This window comes from Aotus nancymaae, unplaced genomic scaffold (genome assembly GCF_030222135.1).
Source record: "Aotus nancymaae isolate 86718 unplaced genomic scaffold, 86718_ANA_hifiasm-v0.15.2.pri h1tg000108l, whole genome shotgun sequence".
Classification (NCBI taxonomy): domain Eukaryota; kingdom Metazoa; phylum Chordata; class Mammalia; order Primates; family Aotidae; genus Aotus; species Aotus nancymaae.
The window spans coordinates 33,802,808-33,823,138 of record NW_026988523.1 but is presented as its reverse complement, the minus strand read 5'-3'; the positions used below and the strand labels follow the sequence as shown (position 1 = coordinate 33,823,138).

The following is a 20,331-nucleotide window of genomic DNA, read 5'->3' as shown; positions in this document are numbered from 1 at the left end:
AGCTGGCCCGGGAAGCTGCCAGCCACCGTCTCTATCCTGCCTAATCTTGTCTATGGTACAAGCCTTTGAGGTACAAACCAAGGCGTATCCTTCACTGGGCTGTGAAGCGATCTGGGCTGGCGGTATGAGCTACAGGGGTAATAGCAGCTGCATCATTTGCAGATGGGTAATCCGCACTTTTCGACATAAAAGACAGAACAGAGCTGTAACTGCCAGGCTGTCCAGCAATTCCGTGGAAACAGACCCAAGTGGGAGCCGAACCGCCCCGTTGAAGTCACGGCTCTGGCTTTCTGACCCAGTAGTCCTGCCTTATCTGAGGTCTTGCTTTCTAAGATTTCAGTTACCTGTGGTCAACTGCGGTCCAAAAATATTAAATGGAAAATTCCAGAAATTAGCACTTCAGAAGTTTAAAACTGCCCACTGTTCTGAGAAGTGTGATGAAATTTCGTGCCGTACCACCCAGGACGTGAATCATCGCTTTGTTCAGCATTCCTCTACTGTGCGTGCTACCTGTCGCTCGACCTGACATCCACCACCAGCATCACAGCTCGGTTATCCACAGTGACCAAAAACAGGTGATCCGCCTTCTGACACAGAGTCGGAAAGTCAGTAGTAGCCTGCCACTGAGTCACAATGCCTACGCGTCTTTCACCTCACTTCATCTCGTCATGCAGGCATTTCATGACCTTACATCATCACAAGAAGGGTGAATACAGTAATAAGACATTTTGAGAAAGAGAGAGACCACATTCACATAACTTTTATTACGGTATGTTGTTAGCGTTGTTCTATGATATTATTATTGTTAACCTCTTACTGCACCTAACTTATAAATTAAGCTATCAAAAGACATACCTATAGAAAAACATAGTATATACAGGGCTCAGCACCATTTGCATTTTCAGGCATCCACTAAGGGTCTTGGAACGGGTCCTCCTTGCCACGGTATTCTGATGACTGACAGCTCAAACTCAACTGTAAACCCCTGGACTAGGGACACCGTGGCTCTGGGATGGAGACCGGTAAAACTGCAGAGGCAGATTTGTTTTCAGCATCTTCCACCTCCTCTACATCCATGCCTGATCCCATCCCAGGTCTTCCCACGTGAAGCCATCTTCCAGTGATGGCGCAGGGACCCCCATGCGGGTGTGACTTCTCGCCCCATGGCCCCCAGCTCCCTCTCCCCTGCCCATCACCACTTTCTCTCGCCTTTATCATGGAAATAGCCTGAAGTGCCCACAGGCCCAGTCACTGATAATGGGCTGGCTGTCCTTCCCAGGGATGTCTGCATGTTTTTAGAGCAACGCCCATAACCTTTGGACTTTAAATGAAATCAGACAGAGTGAGATTGAATTCCCAGCAGAGCCACTTACTAGCTAAGTGATCCAAACCCAGTTAATCAGTCTCTGGGCCTCAGTTTCTCCATCTGTTAAGTGAGAAAAATAATCCCCACTTCCCATAGCTGTTGTGATAGCCAAGGTCAAGTGAATAAGACAAGGTTCCAAGCACAGTGCCCAGTTCAGGGAGGCAGCCAGATGTAAATCTCAGTTCCCTCTCACCTCCTCTTCCTCAGCCTGAAGGAATTACTTCCTAATGATAACGTTTTGGAATCATCTGAACCAGTCCCTCTCTGGGGACCTCGGGAAGGAGGCAGCAGATATGCTCAAAGCTCAGCCCAAGATACTTACAACTTCCTCACCAACAGCACAGCCTTGGTGGTCGGGGATGGGGTGCTCCGAGGACCCCACTCACAAACAACGTTGCTGAGGGGGCTCTTCCGGAAGCAGGAGAGCTGGGGCTCCTCGGGAGGAACTGAAAGGAGAGCATCGCAGGCGTGAGCAGGCGGGCGGGGATCGTGGGGCACACCTGACCTCACAGGCAGGGCAGCCTCCCTTGGGAGGGGAGCACGTGGCTCAGTCTCTCAGCCCCAGCCCCGGGAGCCAGTCAGGATCAGACACCACGGCCACACTCAGCCACACGCGAATAGAATCGCCGCTGGGAAATTAAAGGACACCCGAGTCCTTGTGTCAGGCTGGGACACGAATCCAGGACAGGGGAAGGGAAGCACCCCAGGGCCAATTTGTCTAAAGAGGAGAGAGGATGATCAAAAAAAGAAAAGGGCTTTGGAGGCACACAGACCTGGCTGTGTGGCCTCGGGCAAGTCCTAGCCACTCTTGAGTTTCCTCCGGTATAAAATAAACTGATGACAATGAAATGATGACAGCAATGATGATAAGCCTGCTTTCCCCAGCAGGGCTGCTGAAGGATTACAAGAGATACAGGAACAAAGTGCCTTGGCATAGGGCTCGGCACACAGGGCACGGATTCTAGGAAGTCTCTGTGTAGGTGTGAGGGAGCTAAGAACTTGCTAATTCTAAAAAAAATAAGAATAGCTAATTTGAGAGCTTAGGATGTGTTATGCAGACTTTGTAGCACCACATGTGTGTGATACACACACACAGACACATACATATGCAAATTCACATATAATTCCTTTGCAGTGACTCTAAGCTAAGGTAATAAAATCAACCGTAAGTGTCGGGCGCAGTGGCTCACACCTGGAATCCCAGCACTTTGGGAGGCTGAGGCAGGTGGATCACAAGGTCAGGAGTTAAAAACCAGCCTGGCCAAGATAGTGAAACCTCATCTCTACTAAAAATACAAAAATTAGCCAGGCATGGTGGCAGGCGCCTGTAATCCCAGCTACGCAGGAGGCTGAGGCAGAGAATTGCTTGAACCCAGGAGACAGAGGTTGCAGTGAGCCAAGTTTGCGCCACTGCACTCCAGCCTGGGCAACAGAGTGAGACTCCGTCTCAAAAAAAAAAACAAAATTAACCTTATTTTGCCAAAGATGAAACTGAGGGGTGGAGAAGTGAAGCTGTGTGTGAAGGGGCAGGATTCAAACCCAGGCTCCCTGGCTCCGGACCCCAGGCTATTCAGTTCACCAGATGTTCTAACTCCCAAAGCTAACGTTTCCCATCAGTTAGACACCCCACCCAGCCACAGTCTTGGCCGGCATCTAGCTGGCAGACATTGGTGGGCCTTCCCCAAAATTCTTGTGCCAAGGAAATGGCAGGAGTTTGAAGATTCAGACAGGGACTGTCTCTGGAATGTACAGAGCCTCATTTCTTACGAGAACTGTCTCCGGGAGCTCTCAGGCGCAACTTACCATCCACCAGCAAGTGTACAGTCCCAGCTGGGCGGCCAGCCCGGTAGCAGGAATAGTTTCCAGAGTCGTGGAGCTGCACCGACCTCAGCAGCAGCCTCCTTCCCACGCCAGCCCATCTGCCGGGGTGGGCACCTGCAGCCAGCTTCCCGAGCACCCAGTCAACAGTGGCATTGTCTTCCGGCTCTCCCCCGGGGCAGGTCAGGATCACGCTGTCTCCCGGCAGGCTGGTCAGCACACCTCTCGCCACCTCTGGGGAGGGAGGAGACACTCGGTAAGCCCACAGCCACAGAAGAAGCGGCTTCGTTCTGATCTGAGGAGGCCTCAGTGCTCATCATGAAGGGGACCCGGCCGCCGTCACCTCTGCCTGGATTGGGGCAGCAGTCTCCTGGTGGCACCCCATGCCTGGTCCCCACCGTTCGGCTGCCTGGGAGAGCATTTAAGCAATGATCCAGCCACCCCACTCCCTGGATTAGAAAACCCTTCAAGGGCCTGCCACTGCCCACAGGATGAAGTCCACGCTCCTCAGCGTGGCCTGCACAGCCCTGCTGTCCTTGGAGGCCTCATCTCTCCCCACTCCTTAGAAGGTGTGGACCTTCCCCTCAGCTCCCCTCACACTCATTCTTCCCACATCATCCCCACGACCCCCTCCTATTCCAGGTCTCAGCCTAAACATTGCTTCCGCTCCCCCAGCTGCACGAGGCCCTCATTCAGCACTACGTCACCCACACGCTGCCATGTAATTACCAATCCCGTGTCTCTCTTCCCCTCAAGACTCCAAGCACCACAGAAATAGGCACCCTGCTTTGTTCTCCATGATATTCCAGTGCCCAGGACACTGCCTGGCCCATGGCAGGGGCCTGCTGAGCACCTGATGAATGTGTGAATGAATGCACACCTGTAGGGATGAATGCCAGGCACCTAAGTGCACAAGTACACAGGAGGTCTCCGAATGCAGGGTCTTCACGGCAGAATGCTCGTTGTACAGGTGGTAACAGAGGCTCAGAAGAATCAGGAGGCTGGCGGGTGGGAACAGGGGCTTCTGATTCCCTGTTCCATGTTCCCTCCAGTACCCCACATTACCGACTTAACCACCTAGAGCAATGCTGTGTTTACTCCAGGGACCAAACAGGAAGGTTAAAAAAAAAAGCATTCTCTAAAAAAAAAAACCAAAACCAAAAAAATGCCTTCTCTACCCCTTGAAAAAACATTGGGTGTATTCTACTACTCAAGAAAAAGGAGATTAAAGATTAAAGGAACAAGTAAACTATTTTTGGTAGAAGTTAGAGATTCATAGAATCTAAGATAAAAATTAGCCCAACCACCTTGGATTCATTTATTAACCAATCAATCAAATTAGTCCAACCAGCTAAGGAAACAGAGGCCAGGGAACACAGCCAGTTTTCATGTAGGCACACTTGGTCCTTCAAACCAAATGCATAACCATTCATCAGCAAGCAGTAGCTCTAAATCTGGCCAAAGATCTCAGAGAGGACCAACAGCCACTGAGTGCCTGACCTCACTCCCTCGCCCACGCCCCTGGGACTCAGAAGCAGCACAGGGCTCTCTGCCTGGCCTGCAAAGCCCTTCTTGCTTATGAGGCGTTTTTTTGTTCTGTTTTGTTTTGTTTTTTGGTTTTCTGTTTTGTTTTGTTTTTTTTTTTTTTTTTGAGACAGAGTCTTACTTTGTCGCCCAAGCTGGAGTGTGATGGCACGGTCTCGGCTCACTGCAAACTCTGCCTCCCAGATTCAAGCGATTCTCCTGCCTCAGCCTCCCAAGTAGCTGGGATTACAGGCGTGTGCCACCATGTTGGCCAGGCTGGTCTTGAACTCCTGACTTTGTGATCTGCCCACTTCGGCCTTCCAAAGTGCTGGGATTATAGTCATGAGCCACTTTTTTTTTTTTTTCATACGAAGTCTCACTCTGCCACCCAGGCTAGAGTGCAATGGTGCGATCTCGGCTCACTACAACCTCTGCCTCCCGAGTTCAAGCGGTTCTCCTGTCTCAGCCTTCTGAATAGCTGAGACTAAAAGCGTGTGCCACCATGCCTGGCTAATTTTTGTATTTTTAGTAGAGACAGGGTTTCATCATATTGGCCAGGCTGGTCTCAAACTCCTGACCTTGTGATCCACCTGCCTCGGCCTCCCAAAGTGCATGAGCCACCACGTCCGGCCACTTATGAGGCATTTTAATATCATATTTGGCAAACTGTCCTTCCTTTCACCCCAATCAAGGTGACTGTCAGAGGAGGGAGTAAGGATCAGTGACTCCCAGGCAGATAACACCCCCAAAGCTGGGGGAGGTTGGAGTCCACACTGGCTACTGGCCACAGTTCAGGGACAGGGACATAGGCGTCAAAGGGGCAGAGACAGCTCTGCCTGGCATTGGGCCCTGCCTTAGCTATACAGATGACCTTCCCTCTCACTTTAACACCTGGAGCCAGAGTCCTCCTCCCTGGTACCCTCTGCCCCAAGCCTGGCAGAAAAGAGACAAATATGAGGCCAGCATGGCAGTCGGTCATCTAAGGTTTTCTCTCTGGAGCTCGGGTAAGAAAGCTGGCTGAATTGTCACCGTGCAGCCAGGCGAGTTTGGGCAGGTTCCTGAGACCCCTATGGCCACTTTCCCCTACAGCGGGCAAGTCCTGTGTTTGATAAACATTCGAGGAGGCTGCAGCAGCCAGGCATCAGCGAGGAATACACACATAATCAGGCATCCCAGAGACCCTGCCCTGAGAGATGGGAGACACATTTGCTGCTGCAAGACCAGGACACGGCACACAGTACTCTCCTGGTGGTCAGCAAAATCTGAGTCCCAGCTGGGCGCAGTGGCTCACACCTGTATTCCCAGCACTTTGGGAGCCCGAGGCAGGTGGATCACCTGAGTTCGGGAGTTCGAGACCGGCCTGGCGAACATGGTGAAACCCCGTGTCTACTAAAAACACAAAAATTAGCCAGGCATGGTGGCACATGCCTGTAATTCCAGCTATTCAGCAGGCTGAGGCAGAAGAATCACTTGAACCCGGGAGGTGGAGCTTACAGCAAGTCAAGATCGTGCCACTGCACTCTAGCCTAGGCAACAGAGCAAGACTCCGTCTCAAAAAAAAAAAAAAAAATCTGAGTCCCTAGAAGGTGAAGTTCACTGAGGGCAATAAGGGAGGACTGCTCTTGCCCAGAGGGCTTGAAAGAGTTATGAAAAACCCAACTACAGCATAGCTTTCACATAGAATCTTCAACAATGTATTTTTAGCATTGCAAACATTGTTTTTTAATGCATTACATAATATTGAATACTTGCAAATTCATATATGTAATGTACGTAAAAGCTACATATATAAAAGTTAATTTATGAAGCATAAAATACGCAGGAGACCCCAGCAACCTAAAAACTACCACAGTCACTGTCTCTGAAGCTTCCTCTCAGCTTCCCCATCTTCAGGCCTTCCCGTCTACACAGTGTTACATTTTGAGTTTATCGCTTCTTTACTTTTAAAAATAGGTTCACTACCCATGGACCCCTATATTTTTCCTAACTTTGCTTCATTTTTGAGCTTTATATAAATGATAAATGGTTTGAATACAGCCTTTTATGATGTGCTTTTCTCTTTTCTTTCTTTCTTTTTTTAATTTTTTTTTTGAGACAGAGTCTCTCTCTGTCACCCAGGCTGGAGTGCAATGGCACGATCTCGGCTCACTGCAGCCTCAACCTCCCATGTTCAAGCAATTCTCCTGCCTCAGCCTCCTGACAAGCTGGGACTATAGGCACACACCACCACGCCCAGCTGATTTTTTTTTTGTATTTTCAGTAGAGACAGGGTCTCGCCATATTGGTCAGACTGGTCTTGAACCCCTGACCTCAGGTGATCCACCCACCTCGGCCTCCCAAAGCACTGTGATTATAGGCGTGAGCCACCATGCCCAGCTGGTGCTTTTCTCGAACCTTCTTTTTCGTGTGTGTGACACAGGATCTCAGTCTATTGCCCAGGCTGGAGGCGGTGGCACAATCATAGCTTTTTGCCACCTCAAACTCCTGGGCTCAAGCAATCCTCCCACCTTAGCCTCCTGAGTAGCTGTGACTATAGGTGTGCACCACCATGCCCAGCTAATTTTTAAATTTTTAGTAGAGATAAGTTCTCAATATGTTGCCCAGGCTCCTTGCCAACTCCTGGCCTCAAGCCATCCTCCAAAGCCTCCAAAAGTGCTGGGATTACAGGAATGGGGCACCATGCCCAGTTTCTCTTTTTTTTTTCCTTTTCTTGGGACAGGGTCTCACTCTGTCACTCAGGCTGAAGTACAGTGGCACAATCACAGTTCACTGCAACCTCAAATTCCTGGGCTCAACTGATCCTCCCATCCCAGCTTCTCAAGTAGCTGGGACTACAGGTACATGCTACCATACCTGGCTATTTTTCTTTCTTTCTTTTTGAGAGATGGGGTTTCACTATATTGCCCAGGCTGGTCTCAAACTTCTGGCCTCAAGCAATCCTCCACCTGGGCCTCCAAAACATTGGGATTATAGGCAAGACCACCTGGTCCAGCCTCGTTTGTATATCTCTGATTCACTGACATGCAGATGTAGGTCATTCATTTTCACTGCTATGTAATATTCCATTGTGTGACCCTATCATTCTCTCATTGAGGGAGGTTTAGGGTCATTCTCAGTGTTTTGCCATATCAGAGAGAGCGGCTATCAACTTTCTCATGACCCAGTGCACTTGCCCAAGAACTTCCCTAAGAATGAAACTGCTGGTGTTTGGCATGTGTGTGACATGTGCCCCTTTCCTTCACAACTGAACACACGGTCCAGTGCGTTTAACTCCAATGCGCCCCTGATGGAGGCGGCAGTTCATCGCATCCAGTCCACATCTGGAGGTCCATCAGTGCCTGAATGCGGTTACGTATGAAAGACGCATCGACACTCCTAATCACTGCATCAATATTTCCACTGTTCCATTTTCCACTTGATAAAGCAGCTGTGAAGATAAAACCTAACACAGACTTCAAGTTCCTGCACAAATGACAAGCTTGTAGGAACAAAGATGGAAACAGTGCCCAAAGAGAACCGCTCCCAGTGCAATGCTTGCAATATGCCTTCCTCAGCTGATAAGCAGGAATCGGAATTCACAGGGCAGTCTAGGAGCACCAGCACACAACAGACACAAGTGCAGCGTGAGTGGAAGTCTAAGGCAGGGGTCAAGGACCACATGCGGCTCCTCCGATCACAGTCCGCAACTCTATAAAGGTCCCTTCCCCGACCATGGCGACAACACTGTAAGCTCCTGGCCGCCACTCATCAGAGAACTCAGTAGGCGCTTAATGCATGTTTGTTGAATATAGGGCATGTAAGGGGTGCCCACAGGGACAGGGTCTTAGCACCAAAAACTCCCAGGAGCACGGTTCACAGGTGAAGGGGTCTGAGAGGTGCCCTCTCGTGTTGTGTGATGGGCAGGCCCCACGGTGGGGGGCAGAGGAGCCCACTGAGGCAAGAAAATAGATGCCTGGAGGCAGAGGGAGCTCTCTTTTCTGCTTCTGCCTTTGCCGGATCCAAGAAATATGTCTTTCTGGTTACTTCCTCTACCCCAGTTGAGCGGGAAGCTCTTGCCGTGTTTAGCGGCCAGTCTGAACAATCACAGGGCTGTTCTGCTCCTGCACGCACTAACAATGGCCGGAGTATCTGAGCAGCTCAGAGAAATACCAAATGAAAATACTTTTTTTTTTCCCCTCTTCCACAAAAGCAGAGCTGCAGGGAGCAACATAATGGCCACTTCCTCTGCCAAGGAACTTAAGTAATGGTTTTCTGAACCTTTAAAACTGAGTCACTATTTTTTAGAATAGGAAATGATTAATTATAAACCACCCATTGGCCAGTACTGCCTGTCACAGCCCTGCTTCAAAATGTACTTCTTCTAGGACCTGTGAACAACACTGTGTTAACTATGCTTCTAAAAGCACTGTATGCAGAATGATCAAAGAAATACAGAGCAAAGATCACGAGAAAATATACCTGCTAAAGTCAGGGTGAGTGGCACTGTCCCTCCCCTCCCACCCACTCACCCCTCTGTCTCCTGACCCAAATCTCTCACTCAGTACCCCTGACACCAGGGTGGCAGTGGGGGAGCCTCATGCGTGACTCTCAGAATAAGTAACATTCACAGAAGTGTCCTCTAAATACCTCTGCACTCCTCTCCAAATGATGGTGCTAGAGGTGATTTCTTTCTCTTCCCCGCATCTTTCTGTAGTTTTTGCATTTTCTGTAAGTTGCCTGTGTTGCTCTTATAATGAATATATATATTTAATTAAACAAGGTGCATAGCCTGGGACTGTCTGAGTTAGGATTTCCAGGAAGGAGGGAGAGGGTACGGCAGAGCGCAGTGGGCACTGAGGGATGGGGGGATGAGGAATGGTTTTTCAAAATAAACAGCCTCTGAACACCTTCAGGCAAGAGAGTGCCACCCTGCCCTTGCAGCGCTGAGTTCTGTCACTGTCACTGCATTCTGCACCCATATCCCAGCCTTCCCCTGTAGACCTGATTCCTTGGTGGACACAAGACACCATCCTTGGGCTCAGCCTTGATTCCTCCCATCTGTCCCTGTTTTTCTGTTCCCTGGGAATCTGCTGGGGCCCTCCCTAAGTAGGCCTTACCAAAGAGAAGGGCCAAAAAGGGGAGGCTGAAGCGGGTGGGTCACGAGGTCAGGAAATCGAGACCAGCTGGCCAACATAGTAAAACCCCATTTCTACTAAAAACACAAAAATTAGCCAGGTGTGGTGGTGCATGCCTGTAATCCCAGCTACTCAGGAGGCCTAGACAAGAGAATCGCTTGAACCCAAGAGGCAGAGGTTGCAGTGAACCAAGATCACACCACTGCACTCCAGCCTGGTGACAGAGTGGGACTCTATTTAAAAAAAAAAAAAAAAAAAAAGGGCCGGGCATGGTGGCTCACGCCTGTAATCCCAGTACTTTGGGAGGCCGAGGCAGGCGGATCACAGGGTCAAGAGATCAAGACCATCCTGGCCAAGATGGTGAAACCCCGTCTCTACTAAAAAATACAAAAAAAATTAGCTGGGCGTGGTGGTAGGCGCCTGTAATACCAGCTACCCGGGAGGCTGAGGAAGGAGAATCACTTGAATCCAGGAGGTGGAGGTTGCAGTGAGCCAAGATAAGGCCACTGCACTCCAGCATGGCGACAGAGGGAGACTCTGTCTCAAAAAAAAAAAAAAAGAGAAGGGCCAAAAGGAAGAGACACGGTGGGGAACCAGGTGAGCAGGGAGCTTCTGAGAATAGTCCTTCCTGCTCCTGGGAGATATGCCCAGTCATTCTCACACTCCAGCCCAAGCCTGACAGGCCGTGCATAGCAGGCCCTGGGAGATGGGGTGGGGGCAGGGGTGTGGTGGTGGTGAAGGCGTGGCTGGGGCACACACTGAAATTTAGCAAAGAGCACACGATCAATTGAGCATTTGTCCCTGAGCAATTGCTCAGCATTTAGAACCAGGATTGCAAGCCTATGCCTGTCCCTTCCCCAAGAATTGAAGAATTTTTGTGCACCCATAATGTGCAAGATCAGAAGTTCCTAATCCAGGAAAAAGAACTCCACATTGAAGTTACTGAGCATCTACGATACACTGGCACTCCTTCCCATCTTTTCCATATCGTAATCTTCTTTAAACCCCACAAAGCCCACAAATTGAGGTCAAGGCTTTAGTGAGCTGTGATTGTGCCACTGCACTCCAGCCTGGGACACAGAGCAAGACTCTGACTCAAAAAAACAAAAGTATTCCTCCTGAAAACAAACCTCCAAGCTCCTCCTAACAGTCACGGGCACTCGGTGTCTGGTCCGGTCAGTTTAATCACTGACTATTAATTGTGTGGGGTTGAGCTGACACAAATGTACAGTCTGCCTTGATTTGTTCTTTAATATAAAGTACATCTCAGCAGGGTGCAGTGGCTCATGCCTGTAATCCCAGCACTTTGGGAGGCTGAGGCAGGCGGATCACTTGAGGTCAGGAGTTTGAGACCAGCCTGGCCAATATGGTGAAACTCCATCTCTATTAAAAATACAAACTTAAGGGCTGGGCGTGGTGGCTCACGCCTGTAATCCCAGCACTTTGGGAGGCCGAGGCGGGTGGATCACGAGGTCAAGAGTTCGAGACCATCCTGGTCAACATGGTGAAACCCCTTCTCTACTAAAAATACAAAAAATTAGCTGGGCATGGTGGCGCATGCCTGTAATCCCAGCTACTCAGGAGGCTGAGGCAGGAGAATTGCCTGAACCCAGGAGGCGGAGGTTGCGGTGAGCCGAGATCGCGCCACTGCACTCCAGCCTGGGTAACAAGAGCGAAACTCCGTCTCAAAAAAAAAAATACAAACTTAATACAAACTTAAAACAAACTTAAAACTATCTATAATACAGGCCACCCTGATATCAATGTCTCCAACATATTGAGGGAACTAAGAAGAGGGATAAACCATTCTAAAGGGGGAAGAGAGATTTGATCGGGGCCTTGAGAAATGAGTGGGAGTTTGATAAGTGGAGCCACAGCGAGCCATTTTCCATAAAGAGAGAACAGTATATGCAAGGCATTAGGAATTGAGAGTCACCGGGTGCTGTGGCTCATGCCTGTCATCCCAGCACTTTGGGAGGCTGAGATGGGAGGATCATTTGTGCCCAGGAGTTTGAGACCAGCCTGGGCAACATGGCAAAACTCCATCTGTACCAAAAAACCTCTAAAATTGGCCGGGTGTAGTGGCTCACGCCTGTAATCCCAGTACTTTGGGAGGCCAAGGCAGGAGGATCACGAAGTCAGGAGTTGGAGACCAGCCTAACCAACATGGTAAAACCCCGTCTCTACTAAAAACACAAAACTTAGCTGGGCACGGTGGCACGTGCCCATAATCACAGCTACTCAGGAGGCTGAGGCAGAAGAATCGCTTGAACCCAGAGGCAGAGTTTGCAGTGAGCCAAGGCCACTGCACTCTAGCCTGGCCAACAGAGCAAGACTCTATTTCAAAAACAAAAACAAAAAAACTCTAAAATTAGCTCAGCATGGTGAGGCATGCCTGTAGTCCCAGCTGTCTGGGAGGCCGCAGCAGGAACACTTCAGCCCAGGAGGTCAAGGCTTTAGTAAGCTGTGATTGTGCCACTGCACTCCAGCCTGGGACACAGAGCAAGACTCTGACTCAAAAAAACAAAAGTATTCCTCCTGAAAACAAACCTCCAAGCTCCTCCTAACAGTCACGGGCACTCGGTGTCTGGTCTGGTCAGTTTAATCACTGACTATTAATTGTGTGGGGTTGGGTTGACACAAATGTACAGTCTGCCTTGATTTGTTCTTTAATATAAAATACATCTCGGAGAGATCCAAGATGGCTGATCACTAGCAGCTCGGGATTGTAGCTCTCAGTGAAAGTGCAGAGAATGAGAGGACGCCACACTTTCAGACAAATTTTTGTTGCTCACGGACCAGGAGATTCCGAGAGGAGGAGCCCCACGGGTCGCCAGCAAGACTCTAGTGGCTGGCGCGGCGGTTTTACTGGCGACTTGGTGCGGCAGTTCTTGGTGCAGAATAAGCGGGACTGGGTCCCCTTTTGGCCGATTCAGGGCAGAAAAGCACCATCAATCTGAACACCACTGTTTTGGCCGGCGCAGTAGATTGCTCAGATTTCGGCACTGGGAATCAACAAGTTGGACGTCCACTCAGAGACCTAATTTGAAAGTCAGTAATCACAAAGACGACAGGTGGATAAATTTACAATGATGGGAAGAAACCAGCATAAAAAAGCTGAGAATACCCAAAATCAGAATGCCTCTCCCTCTACAGGGGATCACAGTTCCTCATCAGCAACGGAACAAGCCCTGAGGGAGAACGAGTGCGTTCCATTAACAGAAGTAGACTTCAGAAGGTGGATGATAAGAAACTTCTGTGAATTAAAAGAACTTGTTCTAACCCAATGCAAAGAAACTAAGAACTTTGAAAAAAAGGTTTGGTGAAATCCTAATGAGAATAGACAATTTAGAGAGGAATATAAGTGATTTAATGGAGCTGAAAAACACAACACAAGAACTTCGCGAAGTATGCACAAGTTTTAACAGTCGAATTGATCAAGCAGAAGAAAGGATATCAGAGGTCGAAGACCAACTTAATGAAATAAAATGAGAAGTCAAGATTAGAGGAAAAAAGGATAAAAAGGAATGAACAAAGTCTCCAAGAAATATGGGACTATGTGAAAAGACCTTATCTACGTTTGATAGGTGTACCTGAATGTGACGAGGAGAATGAATCCAAGTTGGAAAATACTCTTCAGGATATTATTCAGGAAAACTTTCCCAACCTAGTAAGGCAGGACAATATTCAACTCCAGATAATACAGAGAACACCACAAAGATATTCCTCAAGAAGACCAACCCCAAGGCACATAATCGTCAGATTCATTAGGGTTGAAATGAAGGAGAAAATACTAAAAGCAGCCAGAGAGAAATGTCAGGTTACCCACAAAGGGAAGGCTATCAGACTCACAGCAGATCTCTCAGCAGAAACCCTACAAGCCAGAAAAGAGTGGGGGCCAATATTCAACATCCTTAAAGAAAAGAACTTTCAACCCAGAATTTCATATCCAGCCAAACTAAGCTTCACAAGCAAAGGAAAAATAAAATCTTTTGCAAACAAGCGAGTACTTAGAGATTTCACCATCACCAGGCCTGCTTTACAAGAGCTTCTGAAAGAAGCACTACACATATAAAGGAACAACCAGTATCAGCCTTTCCAAAAATATATCAAAAAGTAAACAGCATCAACATAATGAAGAACTTACATCAACTAATGGGCAAAACAGCCAGCTAGCATCAAATGGCAGTATTAAACTCATATATATTATTAACTGGATAAAAAGCCAAAACCCATTGGTACGCTGTATCCAGACCCATCGCACATGCAACGATACACAAAGACTCAAAGGGACAGAGGAAGATTCACCAACCAAACGGAGAGCAAAAATAAATAAATAAATAAAAAGCAGGAGTTGCAATTCTCACCTCTGATAAAATAGACCTTAAAGCAACAAAGATCAAAAGAGGCAAAGAAGGACATTACATAATGGTAAAAGGATCAATGCAACAAGAAGAGCTAACGATCCTAAATATATATGCACCCAATACAGGAGCACCCAGATACATAAGCAATATTAGACTGATCAACAAGATAGAAAATTAACAAGGACATCCAGGACTTGAACTCAGACCCAGAACAAGTAAATTTAATAAACATTTATAGAACTCTCCACTTCAAATACACAAAACACACATTCTTCCATATCACACCTATTCCAAAAGTGACTACATAATTGGAAGTAAATCACTCCTCAATAATTGCATAGCATTTCATAGGTTTAAATGAAATATTGGTTGGCTGCTTGTTTGTTATTCTCTTCCCTTATTCCTTCCTGTCTCCATTGTTAAGCACAATTATTGGCATAAAAGAAGTTTTCAATTCCCATTTTTAGACTGCATTCTAGCCTGGGCAATAAAGCAATACTCCCGTTCTCTCTCCCTCTTTCTCTTCTTCATTCTTTTTTTTTTTCTTTCTCTTTCTTCCTTTTTTTTTTCCTTCTTTAAAAAAAAAAATTCTTGGGAAAAAAAAATATATATATATATATAAAGTACATCTCAGCAGGGTGCAGTGGCTCATGCCTGTAATCCCAGCACTTTGGGAGGCTGAGGCAGGCGGATCACTTGAGGTCAGGAGTTTGAGACCACCCTGGCCAATATGGTGAAACCCCATCTCTATTAAAAATATAAAAATTAGCCAGGCGTAGTGGTGTGTGCCTATAATCCCAGCTACTGGGGAGGCTAAGGCGTGAGAATTGCCTGAACCCAGAAGGCAGAGGCTGCAGTGAGCTGAGATCGCGCCATTGCACTCCAGCCTGGGTGACACTCCTTCTCAAACAAATAAATAAATAAATAAAGTACAACTCCACAAGCAGGAGGCCCCTTGGCGTAGCGGAAACAGCTCTGTGTCATCAGGAGACCTGAGTTCTATTCCTGGTCTTGTGATGACTCACAGAGAGCCATGGGCACATCGCTGCCCCTGGCAGAGCCCACTGGCCTTCTCTGTAAAATGAGGGTTCAGACTGCAACCTGTGGGTCCCCCTGGACCCCCACTGTTGCGGTGTAGCATCCCATCGCACCCAATCATTAGCTCTCAGACAGCATGAAGCAGACAACACTCAGTTTGAAAACACATCATTAATCTATGGATTTATTATTTTAACAGTTGATGACTTTGAGAGAAGGATGATGGCCAGATCATCCCAGTGCCCTCAGAAAAATGCTTCTTTCACCCTGGAGAGCTCTAGGGGAGGGAAAATTCCCACAACCTCCCTTGCCTCCCATTCCTCAAGGGAAAGAGAGTTTAGGTCCTAGTAACTCCCAGCAAGCAAGCCCGTATCTCCCTGCCCCAGGGGCCTAGGAATCCCTTTCCCAGGGACACTGGGACCCCCGCCATGGCCCGATACCCCTTGGCCTGGGGACCCTGCAACACAGCTCTGGGAAGTGGGGTTCCTCCCCAGTTGGGACCTAACTTTGGGTGCCAGGAACCCAAACAGCTTTGCTGTTTTTCTACTTTTTCCCCCCTCTTCAAGTAAACTTGCAAATGTCAATAACCAGAGAAAAGCACACAGAGAGACACATATTTCTCAACTCTCTTGCTGCTTGCTGTGGCTCTTGCCAGCAAAAACAAGTTCAGCTTCCCGGCCCCATTTATGTAAGCAGTAGAAGGACACAGGCTTGGCTCGCGCCTGCTAATCCCATCCTACCGCGGTGCCCAGGCCAGCTGGCAGCACAGGACAGCCCCTAGCCTAACCCAGCTTCTTGGGTTGCAAAGGCATAGGATTGCAGAAAGGTCCACAGTGGAACCAAAGGTGCCCTGCCAGCAATAATGGTCTTGATCTAAAGTGGGTGGGTGCTGAGACGCCTCCAGGAGAGGTCTGTGGCACCTCGTGTCCAGAGGGAAATAAGAGTAGAATTTGGTCCCACAGGGGCAAGGACAAGTCCTCCTGTTGTCGGTCACCTATCCTTGCATTCCCCATCTTTGGACCCATGGCTCCTGGCTGTGATGTGATAATAACCATAACAATCATTAGTAGTTGGGACACACCCTGCGCCCTGGGCTTTCCCTAAGAGCACACTACTCCTCACAAAACAATCTACCAGGGAGGAAGTCTCATCCCCATCTCATTGTTGACGCAACAGATCAGAGAAGTTAGGGCACTTGCCCAAATCCACACAGCACGTGCGTGAGTGAGTCCGTGCTGGACCCAGGTGAGCCTGGCCAAAGCCTCTCTCTCCTTGGCCCAGGTGCCTCTGCACGCTCCACCCCCAGCTCCCTTATCTGGGCTCCCCACCACCCTCTCCCCATCTCCCAATTTCCTCTCCTTGTCCCTGCTCTTCTCACACATTTCCACCCTCAGAGGCCCAGAGAAGGGAATGCTGAGGCTTGAGGGGTGTGGGTCAGCTTTATGGGGGAGGTCCAGCCCCATCACTGCAACTACAAACCTAGTGGGACACTGGGGGTCTCTCAGGAGCCGGGAGTCGCGCCCTTGGCCTTTCTCTCCCTTCCCCACAGCCGCAGCCTGTATAGGATGAGTTAGAGCCTAAAACCAACTCCCCTTGGGCTCCAAATCTCTCACCCTCCCCAGGTCACCCCACTGTCTGGACCCATTCATTTCTCCTTAACATTTCAGAGGGCACCCTCGGCCACTGTCCAGGAAAAGGCAAGGCCGCAGGCTACGGCAAGTCAAGGCTCCCAGGCTCTAACCTGAGGCCGGAGGCCTTCTCTGACTTAGCTGCCAGCCCCGTGTGTCCGCAATTCCCTCTTCTCAGATTACTAGCTCTGGCTAGCAGGCCTCTGCTCCCTCCTGCCCCACATACGTATCTGTACTTCTTGTACCTGCTTGTATTTGTCTTGTATTTGGCGGAGTCAGTATTTACCTTGGCTTGGCCTTCCTCCCATCTACACCACGGAGTGTATGTTGCTGGAGAGAGGGTCTGGGAGGAAGGCGCTTTTGGACCCATAAACAGGTAATGCTCAATGCTGACTCAGAGACCCGCATGCACATGTGACCAACTCAGGAGAAAAAACATTTAATCCTCCCCTGGCAGCATCAGAGATAACCACCTGCCTCCAGTCTAAGAAGGTCCAGCCTGGGTCATCCCTCAGAGATTATAAACTAATTAGAGGAAAAGATATCTAAGGCCGGGTGCCGCGGCTCACGCCTGTAATCCCAGCACTTAGGAGCTGAGGCGGGCATTTCACCTGAGGTCAGGAGTTCAAGACCAGCCTGGCCAACACGGTGAAAACCCATCTATACCAAAAACTACAAAAATTAGCTGGGCATGGTCATGTATGCCTGTAATCCCAGCTACTCAGGAGGCTGGGGTAGGAGAATCGCTTGAACCCTGGAGATGGAGGTTGCAGTAAGCTGAGCTGAGATCACACCACTCCATCCTGGGCGACCCTGTCTCAAAATAAGGATATCTTTTTTCTTTTTTTTTTTTTAGGATGATGTCTTGCACTGTTGCCCAGAGTGGAGTGCAGTGGCATGATCTCAGCTCACTGCAACCTCTGCCTCCCGGGTTCAAGCGATTCTCCTGCCTCAGCCTCCTAAGTAGCTGGGATTACAGGTGCACACCACCATGCCTGACTAATTTTTGTATTTTTAGTAGAGACGGGGTTTCACCATGTTGGCCATGCTGGTTTTGAACTCCTGACTTCAGGTGATCCACCTGCATCAGCCTCCCAAAGTGCTGGGACTACAGGTGTGAGCCACCACACCCGGCCGATATATTTTAAATTATGTGTATTTTACCACATTAAAACAAAAATAGCTTAGTCTAAGTGCTTGTTACACATACAGGCAGTTTCTAAGTGTGCTACATGGATTAACTAACTTGATCTTCTCAATAGTCTATTTGACAGAAGAGGAGGCTGAGGTTGTGTAGCTAAATAGGGGTGACCTGGATTCAAGTCCAGACAATTGGGCCTCAGAATTTGTCCTTTTTTTTTTTTTTTTGAGACAGAGTTTCGTTCTTGTTACCCAGGCTGGAGTGCAATGGCGCGATCTCGGCTCACTGCAACCTCCGCCTCCTGGGTTCAAGCAATTCTCCTGCCTCAGCCTCCCGAGTAGCTGGGACTACAGGCATGTGCCACCATGTCCAGCTAATTTTTGTATTTTTAGTAGAGACAGGGTTTCACCATGTTGACCAGGATGGTCTCGATCTCTTGACCTCGTGATCCACCCGTCTCGGCCTCCCAAAATGCTGGGATTACAGGCGTGAGCCACCGCACCTGGCCAGAATTTGTCCTTTTAACTACTCACTATGCCAAGAGGCAGTATAAACCCAAGTATACAGGAATTTGGTAGATTTAAAATGTAACTTTGAAAATTGGTGGGGGGGGGCGAGCACGGTGGCTCACAAGGTGAGGAGTTCGAGACCAGCCTGGCCAAGATGGTGAAACCCCATCTCTACTAAAAATAAAAATAAAAAATTAGCCAGGTGTGGGGGCATGTGCCTGTAGTCCCAACTACTTGGGAGGCTGAGGCAGAAGAATCGCCTGAATCCAAGAGGTGGAGGTTGCAGTAAGCTGAGATCACGCCATTGCACTCCAGCCTGGGCAACAGAGTGAGACTCCATTTCAAAAAAACAAAAAAAAAGAAAAGAAAAGATGGATTTAATAAACTGTAAAAGGATATCAGATGACGACTGGAAAGAAAAAGCTGGAGTCAGACTTTATACCTCATCCATAATATTAATACGTTCAAATGGATCTAATATTTAAACTTTCAAAACTCTTAACAATACCAGAAAAGGAGAATCTTTTAAAATATTGGAGTGGAATCTTAAAAGCCCCCATCTTAGCAAGTGCCGGGAAGAACTGGGCCGCCTCAAGCTGGTTCTTCTGGAACTCAACTTCTTGCCAACCACAGAGACCAAGCCGACCAAACAGCAGCTCATTCCGGCCCGGGACATACTGGAGACTAGGGCCCAGTGGAGCACCCCATGCAAGGACACCCCCTCCTTTGAGCGCTGCATAGCCCACCTCAAATGTTACTACTTTGATTACAAGGAGCAGCTCCCCGAGTCAGCCTATATGCACCAGCTGAAGGCAGCTACAAGAAGGCATCCCTGGCCAAGTATAACATCCCCGCCAAGAGCTACACCTTCATCAACATCCCGCTTGATGCTATCAGGGATGAGATCACGGGGCGCATCAAGAAAGCCTATGAGAAAATCCCTTTCACCGAGGCCACCGGATCTTCCTCTTCAACACACCCAAAGAGATGACTGATCTGCCAAGAAGCAAGGGTGGATCCTGGGCCCCAACAACTACTATAGTTTTGCCAGCCAGCAGCAGAAGCTGGAAGACACCACCATTCCCTCCACTGAACTGGCCAAACAGGTGGAGTATGCCCGGCCCTGGAGGTGATCATCTGAGCCCACCAGCCACTGGGTGGGGCAGGGCACGCATTATTTAAAACAGTTACAGGCCAGGCATGGTGGCTCACGCCTGTAATCCCAGCACTTTGGGAGGTCAGAAGATGGAGACCATCCTGGCTACACAGTGAAACACTGTCTCTACTAAAAATACAAAAAATTAGCTGGGTGTGGTGGCATGCGCCTATAATCCCAGCTACTCCGGAGGCTGAGGCTGAGGCAGGAGAATCACTTGAACTCAGGAGGCGGAGGTTGCAGTGAGCCGAGATGGCGCCACTGTACTCCAGCCTGGGCAGCAGAGTGAAACTCTATCTCAAAAAAACAAACAAAACAACAAAAAAAAACCAGTTACAGTGCAGGGTTTCCTCCAATAAAGGTGGATAACTCTCTCAAAAAAAAACAATGGAATAAAATATTGGAATGAGAAAGATATTATTATGACACAAAACCTAGAAGCTATAGAGACTGGTAAATTCAACTGCAGTTGGAAAAAAAAAAATTTGCAGCCAGGCACAGATTTGCAGCCAAGCACAGTGGCTCACACCTGTAATCCCTGTACTTTGGGGAGGCCAACGTGGGAGGATCGATTGAGCCTGGAATTTGAGACCAGCCTGAGTAAACATGGCAAAATCCCATCTCTGCAAAAAATATAGGCCAGGCAAGGTGGCTCATACCTGTAATCCCA

General features: G+C 48.6%; 1 protein-coding gene and 1 pseudogene across 1 annotated transcript in view; one reads left to right on the top strand and one right to left on the bottom strand.

The window, feature by feature from the left end:
• Positions 1 to 4,245, bottom strand: part of IL6R (interleukin 6 receptor) — a gene marked incomplete at its 5' end in the record, with an annotated part of 37,427 nt that extends 33,182 nt beyond the window's left edge. Inside the window, 3 exons of the mRNA XM_064370459.1 lie at positions 1,689 to 1,812; positions 3,170 to 3,418; positions 4,065 to 4,245. Coding sequence (XP_064226529.1) covers positions 1,689 to 1,812; positions 3,170 to 3,418; positions 4,065 to 4,245 — 554 coding nt within the window. The remainder of the gene's footprint in view (positions 1 to 1,688; positions 1,813 to 3,169; positions 3,419 to 4,064) is intronic.
• A 4,174-nt stretch (positions 4,246 to 8,419) lies between these two features.
• LOC105733691 (26S proteasome non-ATPase regulatory subunit 8-like) lies at positions 8,420 to 19,638 on the top strand (annotated as a pseudogene).
• The last annotated feature ends 693 nt before the right edge of the window (positions 19,639 to 20,331 follow it).